We start from the raw sequence: 21,889 nt of genomic DNA, 5'->3' as shown, positions 1-21,889 counted from the left end.
TCCCTGGGCTGCCAAGTGTTTGGGCCCAGGATGGTGCCTCTGCACTAGCCCCCTAGATTAGGTGGGGCTTCCAGGCAGACCTAATCTATACTCCTGCCACGTGGGAGGCCAGCGCTGCCCTGCTCTGCCAGAGTCACCTCTGGTGCAGTGTTGTCACCGAAAAGCTGCGCCTGCGTCCTTTCGGTTGTCGCGTCTCCTCGATTTCCGTATCGTTCTTAAATGCGTTCATTAGCATTTAGGGTCTGAATTAGCAACCCAATTCTAATCACCAAAACGGCGTGCCAACCTCCTGGGCCATGCCGACCTCCTGGGTCGAACGTCAAACTCTCAAACTTTAAGGACATCCCATTGATTCATTATCTTAAGGCTTCAAAATACGCCGACCTCCTGGGTCGAACGTCAAACTCTCAAACTACGTGCCGACCTCCTGGGCCGAGTATCAGACCTTAAAGCTTCAAGTCATGCCGACCTCCTGGGTCGAACGTCAAACTCTCAAACTTTAAGAACATCCCATTGATTCATTATCTGAATTTGTCCCCTAGCCCCCTACTAAGACACTTAGCATTATCTGAGTGTGCTAGTGTAGAAGTAACAAGTAAATAGTGCGGTAATTCATTGTAGACGGAATTGACAAACTTTGTAATGAAGGTCCGAAGTCGAACATTTATTTAGTTTGACCAGGAGGTGTATTCCGAAAAACAGACAGTAGGATATATTAGGCCAACCAAGCCTAGGAACAATCGCAAGTTCGAAAAGTGCCAAGTGCGGGGTACCTCTACTCCGTCTAATTTCGCAAGCTTACAGTACCCAGCCCGGCTTGTCTCTAGGACCTTGTATGGCCCCTCCCAATTTGGATCAAGCTTGTTGGAGCTATGGGCTCGGCTGACTGAGTTCTTTCTTAGGACGAGGTCTCCTGGCTGGTACTGCGTATTCCTCACCTTCGCGTTATGATAGCGGGCGAGTTGACTTTTATACTTAACCATCCATATCGCCGCTTCCTCACGCTTGGCCTCCAGCAAGTCCAAGTTGCACCTCAGCTCTTCTTCGTTGGCTGACGCAACGAAGTTCTATGTCCGAGACGAGGGGAGGCCGACCTCCGCGGGCACCACCGCCTCTGCCCCATAAGTCAGGGAGAACGGGGTCTCATGAGTGGCTGTTCTCGGCGTAGTGTGGTAAGCCCAGAGGACGCTAGGGAGTTCATTTAGCCAGTTAGACTGGGCCAACTCCAACCTAGTCTTCAGTCCTCGTAGGATGGTTCGGTTGACATTCTCCACTTGGCCATTGGCCTGGGGGTGACCGACCGAGGTGAAATGTTGGCTGATCCCGAGCTCGGCGCACCAGCTTTTGAAGGGGTTTTCGGCGAACTGTCGTCCATTGTCGGATACCAAGACATGCGGGATCCCGAAGCAGCAGACTATGTTCTTCCAGAAGAACTTCTGAATTGCCCTTCCAGAGATAGTGGCCAGGGGTTCGGCCTCCATCCACTTTGTGAAATAGTCGATGGCCACCACGAGATGTTCGTACCTTCCGGGAGATCGGGGAAAGGGACCCAGGAGGTCTATTCCCCACTGGGCAAAGGGCCAAGGACTGTGGATGGAGACCATCTCCCGAGTGGGTTGGTGACGCAGCGGGGCGTGCACCTGGCAAGCTCGGCATTTCTGAATAAGAGCCGCGGCATCCCGAAACACTGAGGGCCAGTAGTAGCCTAGGAGCAGGCATTTTTTGGCCAACACTCGGGACCCCACATGTGCTGCGCACAGGCCTTCGTGAGTTTCTCGGAGGACATAGTCGCCCTCCTCAGGAGTTATGCACTTTAGCCAGGGAGACAAATACGACCTCCTGTAGAGGGTCCCCCCAGCGTAGGCGTACTTAGCAGTTCTGAGCTGGAGTCGGCGAGCCTCGATTTTATCCTCGGGGAGGACACCCGAACTGAGGAAGTCCACGAGAGGAGTCATCCAAGTGGCCGGGCTGTCTATGGCCAAGACCTGGACCTGGTCAATGCTTTTTTGCTTGACCAACTCTACCAAGACTTCCTTGTTCAGATGCGCAAACGAGGAGGACGCCAGTTTTAACAGGGCATCCGCACGCTTGTTCTGTGATCTCGGCACCCGCTCGATTTCGAAGACATCAAACAGGCTTATCGCCTCCCATACCTTGGCCAAGTATTTTTTCATGATATCCTCCTTGGTCTCGTACTCTCCGCGAACCTGGTGGACTACGAGTTGGGAGTCACTCCGGGCTTTGATCGTGGTTACACTCATCTGGTGGGCTATCCGCAATCCAGTCAGCAGGGCCTCGTATTCTGCCTCGTTGTTGGATGTCGGGAAGTCAAATCTAAGCGCGTAGGTTAGCTCCTCCACGGTGGGCTAGATGAGCAGGAGGTCGGCTCCGCTCCCTTCCTTGCTCGAGGCCCCGTCCACGAACAGTACTCACGGCTCTCCCGGCCATGCCTCCTTGAGTGGAGAGATCGGCTCGGCCAGGGACAAGCTGGCTCCCTCAGCAAGGAAGTCCGCCAGGGCCTGAGATTTGATAGCGGTGCGGGGTCGATAGCCGATGTCATGCTCGGCCAGCTCGACGGCCCACTTGGTCCTCCGGCCCGAGACCTCAGGCTTGGTGAGTATTTGTCGTAAGGGCTGATCAGTCACGACAACGATGCTGTAGGCCTCGAAGTAGGGACGGAGTTTTCGGGCGGTGTGCACCAGGGCCAGGACCAATTTCTCGGCCGGTGTGTACCGCGTTTCTGCCTCTGTAGCGCACGGCTGACGTAATATACCGGCCTCTGAGCGCCCTTGTCTTCCCGTACTAAAACCGCGCTAACCGCCTCGTCACAAGCGGACAAGTATAAGAACAGGGTTTTCCCCTGCTCTGGAGCGGTCAGAGTGGGCAGCTCGGCCAGATATGCTTTCAGGTCCGTGAAGGCCTTCTGGCACTCCTCGGTCCATTGAAAGTCCTTGGGCGCTTTCAAGATCCGAAAAAAGGGTAGCCCCCTCACCGCGGAGCGCGAGAGGAACCTGTTCAGGGCGGCCATCCTTCCAGTGAGCCGCTGGACCTCCTTTACGTTCCTTGGTGGGGCCATGTCCATGATGGCCTGGACCTTATCCGGGTGGGCCCGAATCCCCTCTCGGGACACCAAAAACCCTAGGAACCTTCCCGACCTAACCCCGAAGGTGCATTTCTTCGGGTTTAGTCGCATCCGGCTCTCCCGTAGGATGTCCAATATCTCCCTCAGGTCGGGAATGAGCCGCTGGTCAGTTCGACTCTTGACGATCATATCGTCCACGTATACCTCCATACTCCTGCCGATCTGATTCTGGAACAATTTGTTGACCAGGCGCTGGTAGGTAGCTCCGGCGTTCTTTAGCCCAAACGGCATGGTCCGGTAGCAGTAAGTTCCTTCCTCAGTGATGAAGGAAGTTTTCTCCCGGTCTTCTTCGGCCATCTCTATCTGGTGGTATCCCTTGAAGGCATCCAGGAAACACAAGACGTCAAAACCCACAGTAAAGTCTACTAACCTGTCAATCCTTGGCAAGGGGAAGCAGCCCTTTGGGCAGGCCTTATTAAGATCTGTAAAGTCCACGCACATCCTCTAGGACTGGTCCTCCTTCTTCACCAGGACAGGATTGGCTAACCAGGTCGGGTAGTATACCTCCAGGATGATTTTGGATTCCAGCAGCTTGCCGACCTCCTTCCTGATCACCTCATTCCTCTCTGGGGCGAAACTCCTCTTCTTCTGTTTCACCGGCTTGAAGCGGGGATCCACGTTGAGGCGGTGGATGGCTAGGTCAGTTAGGATCCCGGACATGTTCTCAACCGTCCATGCGAAGACCTGGGAGTATTCCAACAACAGGGCCTTCAAACCCTCCTTCTCCTCGGAGGGTAACGAGGCGCCGATGCGGAGGATCCGGTCAGGCCTGTCCTCCCTCAAGGGGAACTCCTCGACCTCGTCCTGGATGCCTAACTATCGAGCCTCCTCCCCCGGGATATAGGGCTCCAGGCTGGTCGTCTGGGCGACCACCTTCTCCTGCCCCCGAAGCATGACCAAGTAGCAAGATATGGCCACCTCTGAATCTTCATGCACCTCAGCTATTCCTCCCGGGGGAGGGAATTTGACGCTAAGGTGGAGAGACGAGGGGATAGCTCGGAGGGCATTCAAGGCGGGCCGTCCCAAGAACACGTTGTATGGGGATTGTTGTTTGACCACCACGAAGTTGACGGGGATGGTCCGGCATTTGGGCGCCTGCCCTACCGTGACCATCAGGGTGATCATCCCCTCCGAATTGATGGGCGGTCCGGTGAAGCCCACCAGGGGTGTCCGAACCGGGGTTAGCTGTTCCTCCTCCAAGCCGAACTCCTTGAACACCCGGTAAAACAGGATGTTCACCGCGCTCCCCTGGTCGACGTACACTTTCTTCACCCGATAGTTATTGGTTACGACGTCTATCACGATGGTCTCGTGGTTTCCAGACGCCAGGGGAACCGCATCCCTTGGTCCGAAGGTGATCTCCTCATCCATGCGCAAGCGTTTCAGGAAATCATCCCCCTCGGGGGAGGCCGCTTGTTCTTCGGAGCTGCATGGCTGTCCCCCCCGTGGGGCCCCCAGCGATGGTGTTTATCACCCCTGCTAAGCTCTGGGTGTCCTGGTCGAGGGAGTTGCCCCGAGGAACGTCACGCCGCTCAGGGCGGTCGCGACGCTGGCTCTCGCCCCTGTCTCCGCGGTAGGTGCGTCCTGGCTCCTGGCCTGGTCGATCTTGCCGCAAGAATCGCCCCAGGAAGCCGCGCTAGATCAGATCTTCGATCTCCTTTCACAGGGCCCAGCACCCCTCCGTATCATACCCAACATCACGGTGGAAGGCACAGTACCGGTCCTGATTTCTCTTGTTCCTGGGTGTCCCCATCTTAGGCGGCCGTCCCCCCCTCCGCCTCCATGACGGCCAGGACCTGGGCCTTGGGTCCTGGGCCGAGTCAGGGGGTGTAGCCTTTCTCCGGGAGCGGTGGCTGAGCGGGGGTTTTCTCTTTTGAGAGTCGGTCGAAAACGTTCTTCTTGGCCGGAACGTCTTTGTTCTCCGGGGGGTTTCCTCGTCCTCTTCGATCGCCGAGCTCCCGATCCGACTCCCTTTTCAGGCGTGCCGCCTCCTCCGCGTTAGCGGCAACGTGCGCTCTGGTCAGGAGCTCCTCCAGGTCCACAGGAGGCTTCTCGGCCAGCTTGTAGAAGAGGTCCTCCGCCCTAAGCCCGTTCATGAAGGCGGCCATGACCACCTTTTCATCCTTGTCCCTGATCTGCAAGCTCTCCGTGTTGAAGCGGGTCATGAAATTCCTCAGGGACTCGTCCGGCTTCTGCCTAATTGCCATCAGGTGAGTCGCGTTTTTCGAGTAAGTTTTCGAGGAGACGAATTGGGCGACGAACTGTCTGGCCAGCTCGGGAAAACTCCGGATGGACCCCGGTGCCAGACCCTGGAACCAGAACCGGGCCTTCCCCTTCAGAAACATGGGGAAGGTTTTGCAGCGGACTTCATCCGCAGCGGTTTGCAGACGCATGTGCGTCAGGAAGACCGAGAGATGGTCTTCCGGGTCGGTCAAAGCGTCGTACAGTTCGATGTTCGGGATCTTGAATTTTCGAGGTAACGGGTAGTCCTCTATCCCTCGGGTAAAGGACGAGGCTGTGTAGTTGTCCTCGTACAATTGCGGCCACAGGATCTGCTCAAGCTCGTCCCGAACGGGCTTCCACTTGGGAGGGTCCCGCGGCCGGCTCTTGACAGACCGGGCAGGGGAGCGTTCAGGCTCGTTCCGCACAGGTTTTCGCGGGGAGGGATTTCTCGGTCGGCTCCCCGCGGACCGGTCGCGGGAGTACCTCTCGCTATCCCCGACCACCGAGACCCGGGGGCGAGGGGGGGTCCGTGGCCGTTTCCTTCTGGGAGGTTGGTCCCGCGACTCGTCTTCTGAGAGGTTGGGTGGTGGTCCCTTCTCCTTCTCCTTGGAGGTCTGCGCGCCCCCGGCTTCACCCCCCTTCTTCGCCTGTCGGATTATGTCTTCCAGCATGGGGAGGTTCTCCGTCACAAACTGAAGGATCTGCTGTCTCCGCTCCCCTGAAAGGGCTGAACCCCCGGCGTCCCGAGCCGCCTCAGTCTCCCTTCGCCGGGAACCCTCGCCGGCTCCGGGATCGGTGCTTTCTACAGTTTGCTTGGAGCGCGTTCTCGCCATCAACACAACTTCGATTACCTTTCGTTCCCACAGACGGCGTCAACTGAAGAAGCGCTGAGCTTCCCCAAACCGAGCTGACCTGATGAGTTCGGTGTACCGATGATGAGAACGTGTCCCAACCCTGCAAAACAAACAAGAAAGAGTCTCTAGAGGGACTAGCAGGGGAGCCCCGAGGTTGTTCCCGAAGGCACTCCGACGGTCAAGTTAGTTTTCCGATGAGTAGAGTTCCCTGGGAGTAAAACTGTTAGAAGAGTGTGGCCAATAGTTAGCGTACCTTACGTAGTTGGTGTGCGTTACCATTTATATATTGCCTGAGAGTCCGACTTCCGTACGTTTCGAGACCTGTCCGGAATAGTCTCAATCCCGTGCTGAGGGGGATTTTCTCCGCCCACCGCGGGATTGTTCTCCGAACTCCCAGGGAGCCCTAGCAGCGGCGTGTCCCCAGATGGTCCCCATGGGCCTGGGGTCCGAGCCCAGCTCTAGCCTCTCTGGGTTGCCACGTGTCTGGGCCCAGGACGGGACCTCTGCATATACCAAAATAAAATACCAAAGATTTGCTGTTGCTTTACCTCTCTGGTCTCAGATCACAAGCGAGTCTTGAAGAGCACAGGCCTAGGCGGTGTTCAGTGTCCAATTTGGAAGATTTTTTTTTTGTGTCTTTTTTTTAAGCTCTGCCACCCCTATTCATATCCTTTCTCACTCCCAACTATTACGCAGGTCCAATTTTGAAGCTGCAACATGTCCATGTTAATGCTTTTAAATACAAATCAAGAAACTTGAAGAAATTCTATTGGCTTCCAAATACTTTGTCAATGAGGATTCTGATGTGGAATTAGTTATCCCTTGGATTCAGGAATGCATTGTCTCCATCCGAATAAATTATTTAGAGTTGAAATTAAGGTAGATTTTATGGTTTTATTGATATAATTTTAGTAGGATTATTATTATAACTATTGGTGGAATAGGAAAAGATCGTGCAAAAGAAAGAAGGAAAGCAAAAGCTGTGTGGTTGACGAAGAAAGGAGAAAACGCAACCTCCAATCCACGACTCAGGTCACGCGTTCGCCTCGCATTTTCTCTACAATAGACGTCCAGCACCGGTCTTCAACGGAGGCTATTACTGGTAAATACTTTTCTATTCATTCAGTTGCTTCTGTCGCTTTTTCGAGCAAGAAAAGTATCAATTTTCATGAGAAATTTAATTTGAATAAATTTTCTCCTATTGATGATTTTCGTGTAAAGACTGGAATTTCCTTTTTAGCCTAGGAAAACTAATAAAATTTATTTGGGCAATGGAAGATGGTGTAATTGTAGAGTTTGAGCTTTCCATATATGTCCAAGGATCATGTGGAGTTTCATATGAGCATGAACGGGTGCTTAGATTCCATTGCAAGATTCGCCCATACAAGATTTGTGGGAGAGTTGTAGTCTTTTCATGAATTGTGTGTCAAAATCCTTTTTGGAACTGAAGGACGAGTTCTTTTCAAACAGGAGATTTTGATGTGGAACGAGTTACCTCCCTGGGTTCAGGATGTATAGTCCCCATCTAGACTTGGCAATTATATCCAAAATCCAACAACTCACCCAACCCACTAATTTCAGAGATTGGATTGGGTAATTTGGGTGTTAGGTCAATTTTGAGTTGGATAATAAAAATCCAAATATATTTGAACGGTTTGGGTATTTGTATTGGGTATCCATTACCCAATTTAAATTTAAAAAACAAATAAAGAAATTAAATTCAAGAAATACGACTCTTGTATCCAGCGACTTCAACGATAGCTTTTGGTCTTCTGCCCGAATAAACCACCACCACCTCCTCCTTCGTCACCTCTACTCTTGAGCAAATTCACAAGTTTCCTTCACGTATGGAGCCGCACCGCCCTAGAGTATGATGGTTAGTAACTGATTTGATCAGCAATTCTGTTATGCCCTTTCTCTGTGCAAACTCCAAGTTCATACTTGTGTCTAGATTCTGAGCTTTTGAAGGTTAGCTTACCACTTTGATTCGTACTTTTGGCACTTAATTTCGCTGCTCTTACTTTCGGGGTATTATTATAGAAATTCCCATTAAACAAGCTTGCATATGCTTGTTTAATTGTTATACATATCTCTCCTTGATATACATTCAACCACGATTGGTGTTTGATATAGTGCCCCAGTTGGCCATTGTTTCTCAAAGTCTCTTATCGGTGATGTAGCTAGCTTGAGATTTCAGAAAACCATGCCACTAACAAATATATGAAATGAGGGCCATAGCATTAGAAGCTTTTAACACAATTAATACAAGTAAAGGTAGAATATTTGTGTTTATACCATAACTATGCTTTGATTAAATTAGACAGAAAACTTTTGACTTATTTCTTGCATTAAATGGTGTTTTTTAGTTCTGGTGATTTTTGTTATCTTTCTAGATAGTATCTAAAATTCCAGTCCCCAAGTTATTGTCCAATAATTATCTCAAGAAATCTAATCAAGCAGTAAAAAAGAAAAAAGGAACCTTCAGCGCAAACTATACCTGGAAGATACTCTCCAAAATAGTAGGAGTAACTAACTAGAATCTACATGGTGGAAACTCGATGCAACAACTGTACCATAACATTATAATCCCTAGCAAACTAGCGAATGATCTTGAGAAAAATGTTCCATGCCCACTAAATAGACTTCTAGAGAAAAAGCTTATGGACAGGTGCAGAGAATGAGATAAAATTCATCTACACGGCCTTGGAAGATGAATTAAAGAATCAGCCAACCAGCTACTGGTATCAAGTTATTTACTATTTGGGGAAGAAAATGCTTGACAACAACTGTGATGAAAAGGGTGTAGGAGATAGCTATAGATTGAGACTTTACCCTCCTAGTTCTTTCCAGTAGTTTACGACCCTTCTTATTTCTTGATGTCATCAACCTTTTGCTGCATCATTTTATTTATCTAGATCAATTAATGCCACTGTATATGTGTACAATTACATACACATGACTGATGAATCACATACCTCGTCTTAATCTTGACATAGGCGCTCTTTCTACCCTTTGCCTTAACGTGTCGATAAAAAATATATCTATGACAACTATATACTACAATATAATTCATCATTTGTATTTCTTATTTTTTTTGACAGGATATGTCGGTTGCTTGTGATCTTGATGATGATGTCAATGATTGCAGTCATAGGAGTAATACAGAGACACATAAGAGATCCCATTCGGCAGTTTGGCCTCATTTTCATAGGTTAGAACCTGATGAGCATGGTAGACAGAAAGCTATACGCAAAACATGTGGTAAGCAGTACTTAGCAAATAATGTGAGTGGCACATCTAATTTATTAGGCCATTTGGCAAGTCATGCTCATAATGAGGAGCAGCCTACTAGATTAGCCACGGTTGATCATGAGATATATCGTGATAAGGTGGTTATTGCAATTGTTAAACATAACTACCCCTTCCAATTTATGGAACACATTGGAATTAGAGAGTTGCATTTATTTTTAAATTCTTCTGTGAAAAGCATTTCGCGTAATACAGCTAAATCTAATGTGTTAAAGATTTATAGAAGAGAAAAAGAAAAGGTCAAAAAAAGAGCTTGAACTTGTACAAGGCCGAATTTGTTTGACATCTGATCTTTGGTCTTCTATCACAAGTGATGGATACATGTCACTTACAGTATAGTATGTTGACTAGAATTGGAATTTACAGAAGAGAATAGTTGTATTTCGTCATGTACCCCCTCCTTATAATGGTCCAAATTTATCTGAGGAGCTGATTAATTTTTTAAAAGAATGGGGAATTGACAAAAAGATTTTCGCCATCACTCTAGATAATGCAAAATACAATGATAGAGTGACTAGATTATTGCAAAATTATTTTCTATTTAATGGTTCTTCCATTTGTGGAAGTGAATTTCTTCATATTCGTTGTGGTGCACGTGTTGAATTTAATTATAAAGGCTAGATTGGATGTGATTGATGAAGCAATTTATAAAATTAGGCAAAGTGTAAAGCATGTGAAAGGATCTGAAAGTAGGGTCATAAAGTTTGCCGAATTGGTGAAACAACTGTCATTGGAGACAAATAAAAAATTATGACAGGATATAGTAACTGGATGGAATTCTACCTATCTGATGCTTGAGAGGGCCTTACTTTTTAGGCATGCATTTTCTCGACTTCAAGATGTGGATGATGATTACAAGTTGTGTCCTTCGGAAGAGGAATGGCATAGGGTCGGAAAGATAGTAGAGTTTTTGAGGCTTTTCTATGATATGACATTATTGTTCTCGGGAAGTAAATACCCCACAGCTAATTTATACTTTCCCAATGTTTGGAAGATTCAATGTCTCTTAAATAAGGAAGTCAATAGTCCAGATGTTTTGATTAGTGAAATGGCTTCTAATATGAAGATCAAATTTCAAAAGTATTGGGACTGCTATAGTGTTATCTTATCATTTGCCATTATTTTGGATCCTCGTTACAAACTCCAATTTGTGGAATATTGCTTTTTTGTGTTGAATCCTCAATCATAGGATGAAAAGGTTCTTAATATTAAACAAAAGTTGTTTCATTTGTTCGAAGAGTACTCTTAAGAACAATACTGCTATTACTGCTGCACCAATGGAGAGTACTTTTAATAGTGATGATGGACAAACTAGAGATCTTATGGATGTGAGTAAAATCGATTCATATGTTTTTGTATTTTGTTTCAATTTATATAACCTTAAACGTTCAATATTTATGATATTTGCAGGGTTTTGATGTGTACCAATCTCAACAAGGGGCTAATGGTAACAAATCTGAGTTGAAGTTGTATCTTGAGGAGCGACTAGTAGATCGTAAGCAACAACCAGATTTGAATGTTTTGACTTATTGGAAGGAGAGTAGAATTAGATATCCTGAGCTATCACTTATGGCTCGAGATATCTTAAGTATTCATATTACCACTGTAGCATCCGAGTCTGCTTTTAGTCATGGTGGGAGAATTCTTGGAAAACTTCGAACTTCTATGTTGCCAGATAATGTGGAGGCACTACTATGTTCTTGAGATTGGTTGTATAACAGTGAAGGTAAATTAGATATTAGTTGCATTGGCTGTTAATTTTCAATAGGTTAGGATCTCTTTAATTATTTTCTTTATTGGTTGATTAAATCTGCTAAATTTTCAGAGAGTGCTGATAAAGATTTTGAAGTTGAGCAAGAAGACGAGGAGCAATATCTTGGAATTGATATTAGTAGATTTATTGCTGAACAAGATGCATCTTCAAATGTTGATACTTAGTAAGTATGTCATGTGAATTCGATATTTTAGAATACTTGTTATTGCTTTAGTCAAAGGATTGTTGATGCCTAGCTTTAGTTGCATCCTTTGAGATTGATGCGATTATTGTTTAGTACCAGTTGCTAAACAATGTACGATAGCAACATCCTGTGCTTTCATTGGAGCTTTATGTAATAGCCTGACATGACCCCTTTCAAGTTTTATGTAGGCAACGTTATATAGTATAATGGAGGATTATCTTGTGATCATTTGAGAATGTATGGCACTGGTTTTGTGTGCCAGTTTCAATCTTAATCCTTGGTATTCATTGCTGCTTTCTTAATTCTAACAATCTATAAATGTTCAACTGTACCATGTTGATGTTGGCAACTTCATTAATTGTTTACTCCATATTTTGGTGTCAACGAACTATTTTCCCATTCATAGCTGCGAATGCTATAAATTGTTGATTGTTTCACTACTTTTGTCTTCTGCCGGAGAGAATAGTTCCTGTTTAAGGTTATGATTGCTGTGCTTTCTAGTAACATGGAAAGCAGTAACATGAGTTCTATGTATTTATTCTGAATATGGTTGTCTTTGTGTATCCAATTCTTCCATTGCTTCTGCTTAGTTGTTGGTTGCTAATACTTGCCATCTTATTTTTGCTGCAGATGTTCCATTTGATGCCCACCCCTTAGGGTAGCTTTTACGTGTTGAATGATATTTGGCGGTTGAATTACATGTGATGCAGTACCTGTCCATTTGTTTTATCATTGGAGTTGAATGCTGCCCAAGTGCCATAAAGCAAATTAGTTTCAGCTTTGAATTCTAGCATTTTCGGGATGTTCAGTTATTGTTTATCTTTCCGTAGTGAGTTGTTGAATGATTAGAATGTGCTTTATTGGTGACTGGTGGATGTTTGAGTTGTTATTGGACCTGTTTTAATGCTGCTTTAATTTTCCAAAGTATTTTCAATTGAATTGGACTGTGATATTTGAGCTAATTGGTTGAGAATTGTATCTCTCTCATCAAAATTTCAGTTTAATTAAGGCGTGATTGGATCTTTTATGAGACTAGAAATATGTTTGGTACAGCTAATGCTAAATCAAGTAATAATACTTAAAAAATCATATATTGGTATACCATTTTTTCATGCTATATCCAATTTGGACTAAAATTGTTGCTCCGGCCTCTTAGTTTGGATCAAAGTTATATTCACCATCCAGTTTGAAAATCTTTACTTGTATAAAAAATAATGTGTTCATCCAAATAATTTAAACAGTTAGTACGTGTGTGTATTTGTGAAAGTATATTAGTGTATATTTTAATGTGTAAAAATAATATATTTTTAAAGAATTTAAGAAGTGAGTGTGTGCTTGTATGTGTGAAAAAAAATTTTTGTATCTAAAATGTATTTGAAAGAATTTATGTATCAAAATTTATTAATTAATATATCGGGTCATATTTGGATCATGGGTTTGAGATGATCCAATATGATTCAATCCAAAATTAACCCAATCTAAAATTAGACGGGTTGGATATAATCCATTTAAATGAAAACCCGTCCAATTGCCAGGTGTATCCCCATCTAAATAAATTAATTAGAATCGAAATTAGGGTAGATTTCATGGTTTTATTAATGTAATTTTGGTAAGATTATTCTTATAAATATTGTCGGACCAAAGAAGCATACAAAAGAAGAAGGAGAAATCAGCTTGTGGGTGACTTCCAAGCATGTCCAGCATGAAGGTCAGCTTCATCACTGGCGCCGAACATTGTGTCAGAAGATGACCGGTCCTAAGATTTGTGCCATGTCCGACGCTGGTCATCATCGTTGGCAGTTTCTTATTTTCATTGTATTTTCTTAGGTTTTAGTAATAGTTCGTTTCGTATTCTAATTAAATGTTTAGGAGTTTTTCAGTTATCAAAAAACTTACTGGACAAGTACTTCTAACCTATAAATAGGCATATTTAGGTCTTTGTAATTATTACTCCTTTTATCAATTATTAATGAAATTTTGACCGGATGCTCCAATTGTTAAGACATTTCTCTCATTATTCTTTCATTTTTTATTCGTGTTTCGGAATTTGAACGTTATTCCACCCTCTATTCTTTTATGAATTTCGTTTGTGAAACAAATTCATTCTACATGCCTCTACCGCATCAGATTCCCACATTTAACTTGCGGGAATCAAATAGACCTCCACAGTTTTTTAAATTCCGAAAGTAATTAGTCGACTAGCTGTCCATTTGGTAATGTGCCTGTTCACAATCCAAAATGTGCTTACCAACCATCTTTTACTTTTGTTAATTAAATGTTTATCTTTTAAAACTCCAAAGCTCAATCAACAAAAGTTGAAGTTTAATTGAGGGCACTACTGAAAACAACTGCATTGGTACTTGACGTGTTTTCATCGTATGCTTCATTTCTTAAACTATTCACATAGCAATAATGAGATATAAAATGATCGATCTGGGCTATATGACAACGAAAAAATAGTAAAAATTTCTCAAATGTGCGCTTCAAGGAAGACTTGATAAAGATGAACAGTCTTCTATGAGTATCAATCGTGAGATGTATGTACTACTCCAAGCATGAAATATACCATTTTTTCTTTTTGGGTGAAATGTGCTTGTACGGGCATGACTGATAATCTTAAGTTGGAAATATTGCATCCTCTCATGCAGATTTTGTGTTAGAGCACATCCTTCTGCAAATTTTTCCAGCAATAGTGTTCATAATTATAAAACTTGTTAATATGAACCCCATTGAGAGGGATATTGTTGAGATTAAGATGCAGACAATTAGAATAACCGGTTGAAAGAAATTATGTTAGAAGACTAGTATATATAAGGGTAAAGTACAACACCTCTCACCAAACTTTTTCAAAACTTCATTTAGTGTGCTATTCATTTTTTTTTGGCAAATTACACTTTACCCTTCTGTGGTTTAGTATTTTCTTACATATCTCCATATGGTTTCAAAAACTATACATAGTCTCTCATGGTTTGAATTAAAGCGTCAAAGTGATGGAATTTGTAATCCACAATGAGAACAACTAACATATCAAAAATACCCCTATGTAAAGTTGATAATTATTTATTAATCACAGGGGAATTATGTATATATATTGAAAATCATAAAGAGGTTATATAGTAAAATTTAAAATCATACGAGATTAGAATGTCATACATATTATGTTTATATATTTTAGTCATATCAACCATTTTAGTTTTTAAACAAGAGTAATTTTGACATTTTTATAGGTTCTGTTACGGATGATCATTTTCGGCACTTTGAAACTTTAATCCAAACTATAATGGGTTTATATATAATTTTTAAAACTATACGGTAATTATGTAAAAATTAGCTATACCACAGGGGATAAAGTGTAATTTACCCCTTTTTTTGTGTCAAATGACTCGCTAGACTCTTAAAGAGTGTTACCATTGCGCCATTGCATCCATGTTTCTTGGTCAATTGCAGGAGCATTTTCATCACTCTGTAGACAAATAATAGTACGATGGGTTAAATAAGATTGTAGAAAATTTAGTGACCGTTTGCATATCTTTTGAAAATTCTTCTTGAAACTAAATTAAGAAGGAAAAATAAGAATAAGAAAGTTATAACACAAGAGCGCATTGCATTCCTATTTTTAACGAAAAAATAGGGGTATTTTAGCAAGAAACTAACTTGGTTAAATGCTTCCTTCCCTTCCTCCTAACTGCCATTGCTCTCACTACCACTACTACACCCTCTATCACTCCCTCCCCTTCCTCCTCTCTCCCTTAGCTCCTTCTTCCTCTTTCTCTCCCTCTCCCACTCCTCTCTACTCCATTCCCACCCATTATCATGACCAGATCGGATTGTGCCCTGGGGCGTAACGAGATCTATAACAGATCTTATCAAGATCAAATTTGGTTGCTGGGGGGTTGAAGGAGTAGGGGGGAGAGGGGAGAAAGACAGGGGAAAGGGGGAAAAAGAGGTGGAAGGAAGAGGCCGGAGAGGATAAAGGGAGAAGGAATTGGCAGTCGGAAGGAGAAATAGCAGCAATAGTTATGGGTCGTGGGTGGGCTTGGAGCTATGAGAAATTGAGAACACCTAAAAAAACAACTCAAAAAAAAAACAAAATTACACGTTCTAATAGTTTTTTTAAACAATTCTTTCTACAGTAATATTTTGTAAAAATATCCTGAAAACATCCAATCATGTGAACGACAAACAAGAACATTTTCAAATTCAAGGAGTCACCATTGCAATTTGCTGATCAGATACTAATTACGTATAAGACAAAGCACACTAATTATTGTCAAGGTGAGTTGGCAATCAAACAAAGCATAAGATACAAGCATAATTCTAAGGGTGCATTTCATAAATCTAAAATTTAGAGTTTGAATTCATTAAATTATTGTATTGTTAAATATTAAATCTAACATATTTGAGTGCATATCACATTCAATGATAAGTGAATAGTCTATCACTTAATTTTGGGAGTAAGTTTTACCTAGAAAATTCAGTGCTACTTAATTAATTCATATGTTCAATTTTTTGTTATCAAACTGTCTAAATATCTTAAGATGAATCCATTAAATTTAAGTGTTGAATTGGATTATCAAACGAGGCCTAAGTTAGGGTTTCAAATATCTGTATTTGCAGTAAAATTCAAAAGATGTATAATAGTGCATGATTTTGATCTAGAAATGAGTTCCTCTCCCACCTCAATCTCTTGGCTCAATTTGGCTCTAGCATGAATTAAAGTACGAATAATATAGATGTTATCTATTGACAAAAATGACTCTAAATTAAATTGAAATAAGAGCAGCATAGATGTTAACGATTAAGAAAAAAAAATCTATGCAAGTTGAGGCTCGACTTTTGAGCCAAGCCGACTACACTAGTTCACAATAAAGTGACGGAAACTCATTCACGTAAAGTTCCCTTCTTTGTCAAGGTAAATCAGCGGTACCTTAGAAGCCTTAGGTGATGGCTATTATTGATGAAGAAAGTTAACTCTACAGGCTAAAGGGCTTCTGTAATCGACAGCACTGTACCGTATGCAGAACAAATGCACAAACCACGATGGTACTGGCTAAAACAAGTAAAACAATAATAATATTTAATTTTTAGTTTAAAACTTTGAAAAACGTGTAAAAATTTGTTGTTATACATTTGTCAATTTGTTATGCAAATACACATATTTATTGTGCTTGTGCATACGGCCCACAATTTTAGTGAACATGATACACCAGAAAAGTCGAAATCGATAGTGGTTAAAGCCAGTGAAAATTCACAAATAACTGAGCACGTACTGCAAAATCCAGTTTGCTTACAAATTTATTGAAAAGGGAATTTCATTCGATAATACCAGAACCTTGTATACCCAAACAGTCAAATTCTACAGTGGTTAAAGCCAGTGAAAATTCATGAATAACCGAATAACTGCCTAAAAAGTTAAAATCCGCATTCTTAATTTTGTGCCACACACAGTTAACTTTTAGGTAATGCACACTTAAGGACTCATATTGTAGTTAGGGTCGCGTTTTGATTGCTATTTTCTAAATTTTTTGTAAAAAAAATATATTGTAACGATTTGATGTATATAATAAAAAGATAATTAAAAAATATGTTCACGAAAAATGTAGAAATGTGTTCCGGAACAAAAAATGTATCTGACTTGACACTTAATTAAGTACTTGGCTTCCTCAATAGGCATTAGTAGTACCTAAAGATAATTAAAGCCGATGGGAAAAGCCAGAAAACCACATATAGATAAGAGAAAAAGAGAATATTCTACTTTCTTTTTTGGATTAATTCTATTTTGCACCCCTCTATTATAATCTAATATCTACTTTGGTCTCTAAATTGTAAATGAGGACAGTTTTAGTTCCTAAACTATATCTTGATTCCTACATTGATCCTAATCTCTAACGTGAAATGTTTTAATCTCTAAACTAAATTTCGATTCTTAATTTGGTATCTAAACTTTCCTCTTCCCTCTAATTTTGAGATTTTGTGGGACAATTTTTATAGTTTAGAACTAAAAAAGTGTCTCAATGTATAATTAGGGACCGAAGTAAGAATCGACACATTGCTGAGGGGTGCAAAATGAAATTAAACCTTTTTTAAAAATTTTTTTTTTTGCGCAAAGAAAATCCCACTTGAAGTAACAGCTGATTCTCTCTTTCATATACACTCTACTGACTACAGCCTAAGCCTTAATCCTATGGCAGTATAACAAGTCACTCTCACTCTTAACACTGCGTGTACTCTCCGGGTGCTTTAGTGTGTGTGAGAGAAAGCAAGAATACCAAAGGCTGAACACTGATTATGCATTCTGTCACGCCCGCTCAGAAGATTTGAATTCATCTTCTGGAGATTTGTGTGGGTGGAAGAAGGCATTTTAGTGTGGTTCAGAGGAAGCCCAGAAGGCAGAAAACTTCTATATCCCATTTCAGTATGAGAAGAAATTTGGTTTGGTTGCTTTTGAGCTTCATTTTTATGGAATGCTGGTTAGGTATTTTTTCTCTTTGTGTTTTTATTTTTATTTTTATTTTTTAATTTTCTTCCTCATTGCATGCCTTGTTTGTTGGTGTTTGTGCTTTGTTTTTAATTTATTTTTTTCTTGAGTTCTTTTTTCAAAAAAAGTCATGTTTGCAGCATGTTTTTTGTGGAAGAAATACTTTGGAAGAATGCCATTTTGCTGGTATTGTTTGTGTTTTGCTAGTGCTTTATTTTATTGTTGTGAAAAAGACAATAATATATGTCCAATAGAGGAAAAAGAAAAAAAAAAAGGAAAATGAGTTGAAAATCATGTGTTAAGAAGTAGTATTATGTTCTGCATTACTTTTTATGTGAGATTTGCTTATAGGAAAACTTATCTTGTTTATTGACGCATGTATTGTGGTTTTTCTGACAGAAATTTCTTCTTGTTAGGCTGTTACCTCTATTTAAAATGCCATAAATGGAAAAAAAAAAAGTTGGTTTGACCAAGCAAACAACCCACAATTAAAATAAAAAAAATATTAGTGTCATTTCATGTTAATCTAATAACAGAGATTAACATGTTGATTATCAAACAATCTCATTTTTGTGTTTTTTTTTTGTTGGGGGGGGGGGGGGTAAATTGTTAGTCTTACAGTGTGACATTGTGCTCTAGTCTAGCACCAAGTCTATTACTTATGCTAATTTCAGTAAGTAAATTTACTACATATATATATATATATATAATGATGATTGTTTTTTTGGTAATTTATCTATAAAATGTTTGAGTTAATTAATCTAGACCTGAATCCAAAATCAGCCCAACTGTTCAGATATGCTATGCTTTGCTTCCTTACTCGGGCTTTGGATTGGTGCTTTTAGCCAGTGGGGCTCCTAAAAGCGATTATTAAACAGTTTCTAGAGGCGAAATTCCAAGCAAAGAGATTTTCTTCAAGATTTAAAATAAAGAAAAGGGAGAACAAAAGGTTGTCCTAGGTACTTTTAAGAGTGTGAAATAGAGGTAAATGATTTTTTCATCATATTCAGATCTAACTCCTGAAAAAATTTTAATTTTAGATATTCTGTCCTAAATCTGAAATCTTAATGTTAATATTGGAAATAAAACCTCATTCTTTTTTAAAAAAAAAAATATTTTTCCTAGCAGGGAAGGGATGTGATTTAAGAAGCGAGGAGGGGAGGGGAAGGGAGATTTGAACCCAAGGCTTTTAATAAAAGGCCATAAATTTTAGAAAATGGTCATTCCTTAATATCAACTGCTGGGAAACACAGAAATCTTTTGACCTATTAGATATTTGGAAAATTATCCCAAAAGAGCTGGACAGTAATTACCAGGTGTTAACTTTAGTTATGCAGGGATGTTAGGAAGATTGTTTTGTACTTAGCAAGCGTACATCTTTTTGTGTACATTTTTATTTTCTCATTCTGGCATAGCAAGTTACACTTTTTAACTTATTTATTTATTTATTCTGGCATAGCAAGGTACACTTTTTTCTTTTCTTTTTTTGTTATTTTCTTTTTAGCAGCTCAATTGCTATAGTAAATGAGAGTGCAATTTTATTAACAAAGAAAATAAAAATATAGAGATATTTTCAATTGTGACACACGAAAGGTAAGTGCAAGCTAAAATGTGAGCAAAAATGGATTGAACACTTTTGAGAACAATTTTTATTTCTTAGTTCTCATTTCCTCTTTTGCATATTTAAGTTCTAGCCATATATATATAAACGTATATATAGGATTAATCTTTTCTATACTGTCAGTGCAGTGTGTATGCACTGACGAGTCTAAATGCCGATTATACCATCTCAATTTAAATTTAAACACCAAACTTTGAATGTGTCATATATTTATATATACATGTGTGTGTGTGTGTGTGGGGGGGTCTGAGAGAGAGAGAGATTATGTTAAAAGTATTTATCCTCTGCTATTTTGGTTTTCTTGGGCCAATAGTTGGGGCTATTGGGGCCATGGTCCAAGAGAAAGCAGAAGCAGCCACTCCCCTTACAACACCATCACCTCCAGAAGGCAACACAACCTTCTTGGATGGGACAGCTTGGTGCGTAGCTCTTGCTGGGGTGCCTCAAATGGATTTACAGAATGCTTTGGACTGGGCATGTGGGCCGGGTAAGGCTGATTGTAGCCCAATTCAAACTGGTGGCCAATGCTTTGACCCCGATACACTTGTGGCCCATGCATCTTTCGCTTTCAACAGCTACTACCAACAAAATGGGAATTCTGATATTGCTTGCAATTTTGGAGGAACAGCCACCTTAACCAAAAGTAACCCAAGTGAGTTTAAAGTTCTATGCTAAACTGATGGCATTTTTTTATGACTTTTTTTTTTTTAGTTTGGTTAGATTTTTCTATGTCAATCTCTTAATAATGGAATGTTTATGAGTTAAGTTCATGAAATTGAGAATACATGAAAAGAATAGAATATAGAAGACATAATATAGACAGAACCAAAAAATTTCCTTTGAGGAAGCGAACTTTAATTCAATTAAATCTTAAGTACGTAGCCTAAAATATTTTTTATTTTTTTCGGCTGCAAAAGTTAAATCTATAAAGAAAATTGTTTGAAAATTTTAATTTCTTAATGGAGAAAAACTCAATTTTTTCCAAAAAGGCCAAAAACTTGGGGGCCCAAGGGCTCTTCCCCGCCACCCGCTACTTCCGTCCTTGATAGAAGAGACTAATATCTTTTTAAATAATCTTAGGGAATGAGACAAGAATACTTGTTTATGGTGGGCTCTAAAGCGTAGTCCCCTCCCACCCCGGCCCAAAAAATAGGCCTTTCGAGAGAATATTTTGCTTGAGTTTGGAAGTTAAATCTATTTGATTAAAAGTTGATAACCTTTTAATCTTATTATGTGTGACCCTAGTTTTAAAGAACCATAATCTAGACATCTGCTCAATCTCATGATTTTTATTGCAGGTTATGAGGAATGCAGCTATGACACACCTGGGTATGTTCATCAATTCACATGTTCATTTTGTGGCCATCTTATTGTATATTTCTTTCTATTTGGGGTCTTGAGGAAGAGAAGAAATTGAATATGTTTTTTTTTATCAATTTTACTCCAATATTTTCATGCAGGTCCATAAAATCCTCAGCCCCACAGTTATCAAACCATAAACCGCAAATTACTTGGTGGAAACTTGCCATGATAGTTCTTCTGTTGTATGCAAGAAATTAATCAATGGTAGACTGATTTTCATCTGCCCAAAAGCCTAAATGCTACAAAGGGCAGAAAAATGGTCCAATATAGTTCTTTGTTGGTGGATTGGTGGGCATCAGACTTTCAGTTTCAGAGGGATCTTTTCAAATGTGTATAGGTTTCAGTTTCTTGAATTTCTTTGGAAAGTGACTATTCTGGTTTCCTTCTTGTTGTTGGTTTAGAATCCAATATCACTGGCCAATTTTTCTCGCAGTTTTTCTTTTAACTAGCTATCATCTCCTTCGGGATCTCTAGGTCTAATCAGATTTGGTACCTCTCCAATGAATTCTCTCTCCATTTCTCACAATACACATATAGATGTATAATATGTGTCTTGAATTATTAGGAAGGAATATAATTATTTTAAATTTGATTAATCCTAACATTTGTTAATAAGTGAAAACACGTGTCATGTATCCAAACGTGCACTGTGGAAAACAGAGAGATAATTCACTTGAGAGGAGCTAAGTTTGGATCTAATCCTCGTTTTCCTTTTATTTCTTAAATCTTACCCTATCCTTCCTAAAACAAAAAACGAAAAGCTATCATCTCTTGCTTTATCCAAGGGAAAAGGAAAAGTGAAAAAGTTATCATCTCGCGCGATGCGTTGGTTGTTTTTCTAGTTATGAAGTAGTTGATATGAGAAGGAAATTAAATGACAATTCATTTCATATGCAAATTAGTGCTCTTTAACCGGATCCATAGGAAATTAGCAATATTTAA

The 21,889-nt window shown here is 40.9% G+C and overlaps 3 protein-coding genes across 3 annotated transcripts; 2 read left to right on the top strand and 1 right to left on the bottom strand.

Annotated features, from left to right (window-relative positions):
- Positions 1-3,586: 3,586 nt before the first annotated feature.
- Positions 3,587-4,513, bottom strand: LOC140014638 (uncharacterized). Its single transcript, XM_072065717.1, has 2 exons — positions 4,016-4,513; positions 3,587-3,958 (listed from the first exon to the last, which is right to left on the bottom strand). The coding sequence occupies exons 1-2, from the start codon at positions 4,511-4,513 to the stop codon at positions 3,587-3,589; spliced, it is 870 nt and encodes a 289-aa protein (XP_071921818.1).
- Positions 4,514-10,318: 5,805 nt separating this feature from the next.
- LOC113709929 (zinc finger BED domain-containing protein DAYSLEEPER-like) lies at positions 10,319-11,232 on the top strand. Its single transcript, XM_027232771.2, has 3 exons — positions 10,319-10,608; positions 10,718-10,856; positions 10,939-11,232. The coding sequence occupies exons 1-3, from the start codon at positions 10,319-10,321 to the stop codon at positions 11,230-11,232; spliced, it is 723 nt and encodes a 240-aa protein (XP_027088572.2).
- Positions 11,233-17,678: 6,446 nt separating this feature from the next.
- LOC113709301 (major pollen allergen Ole e 10-like) lies at positions 17,679-21,375 on the top strand. The gene is made up of 4 exons (XM_027232042.2): positions 17,679-17,961; positions 19,899-20,237; positions 20,884-20,914; positions 21,046-21,375. Exons 1-4 carry the CDS (start codon positions 17,904-17,906, stop codon positions 21,143-21,145), a joined length of 528 nt encoding a protein of 175 aa, XP_027087843.1. The 5' UTR covers positions 17,679-17,903; the 3' UTR covers positions 21,146-21,375.
- The last annotated feature ends 514 nt before the right edge of the window (positions 21,376-21,889 follow it).

The sequence above is a fragment of the Coffea arabica genome, chromosome 9e (genome assembly GCF_036785885.1).
Source record: "Coffea arabica cultivar ET-39 chromosome 9e, Coffea Arabica ET-39 HiFi, whole genome shotgun sequence".
NCBI classification, from domain to species: domain Eukaryota; kingdom Viridiplantae; phylum Streptophyta; class Magnoliopsida; order Gentianales; family Rubiaceae; genus Coffea; species Coffea arabica.
This window is presented reverse-complemented; position numbering and strand designations above follow the sequence as displayed.

Excerpts from the sequence above, each read along its gene's own strand:
- LOC113709301 (XM_027232042.2), top strand. The coding sequence starts at position 17,904 with ATGAGAAGAAATTTGGTTTGGTTGCTTTTGAGCTTCATTTTTATGGAA. Across the intron at positions 17,962-19,898 it reads TTTTATGGAATGCTGGTTAG|TTGGGGCTATTGGGGCCATG; the intron begins GTATTTTTTCTC and ends TTGGGCCAATAG. Across the intron at positions 20,915-21,045 it reads TGCAGCTATGACACACCTGG|GTCCATAAAATCCTCAGCCC; the intron begins GTATGTTCATCA and ends ATTTTCATGCAG.
- LOC140014638 (XM_072065717.1), bottom strand. The coding sequence starts at position 4,513 with ATGGATGAGGAGATCACCTTCGGACCAAGGGATGCGGTTCCCCTGGCG. Across the intron at positions 3,959-4,015 it reads TGCTTCGGGGGCAGGAGAAG|TTAGGCATCCAGGACGAGGT; the intron begins GTGGTCGCCCAG and ends GAGGCTCGATAG.
- LOC113709929 (XM_027232771.2), top strand. The coding sequence starts at position 10,319 with ATGCTTGAGAGGGCCTTACTTTTTAGGCATGCATTTTCTCGACTTCAA. Across the intron at positions 10,609-10,717 it reads ATGAAGATCAAATTTCAAAA|GATGAAAAGGTTCTTAATAT; the intron begins GTATTGGGACTG and ends CCTCAATCATAG. Across the intron at positions 10,857-10,938 it reads AAACTAGAGATCTTATGGAT|GGTTTTGATGTGTACCAATC; the intron begins GTGAGTAAAATC and ends TGATATTTGCAG.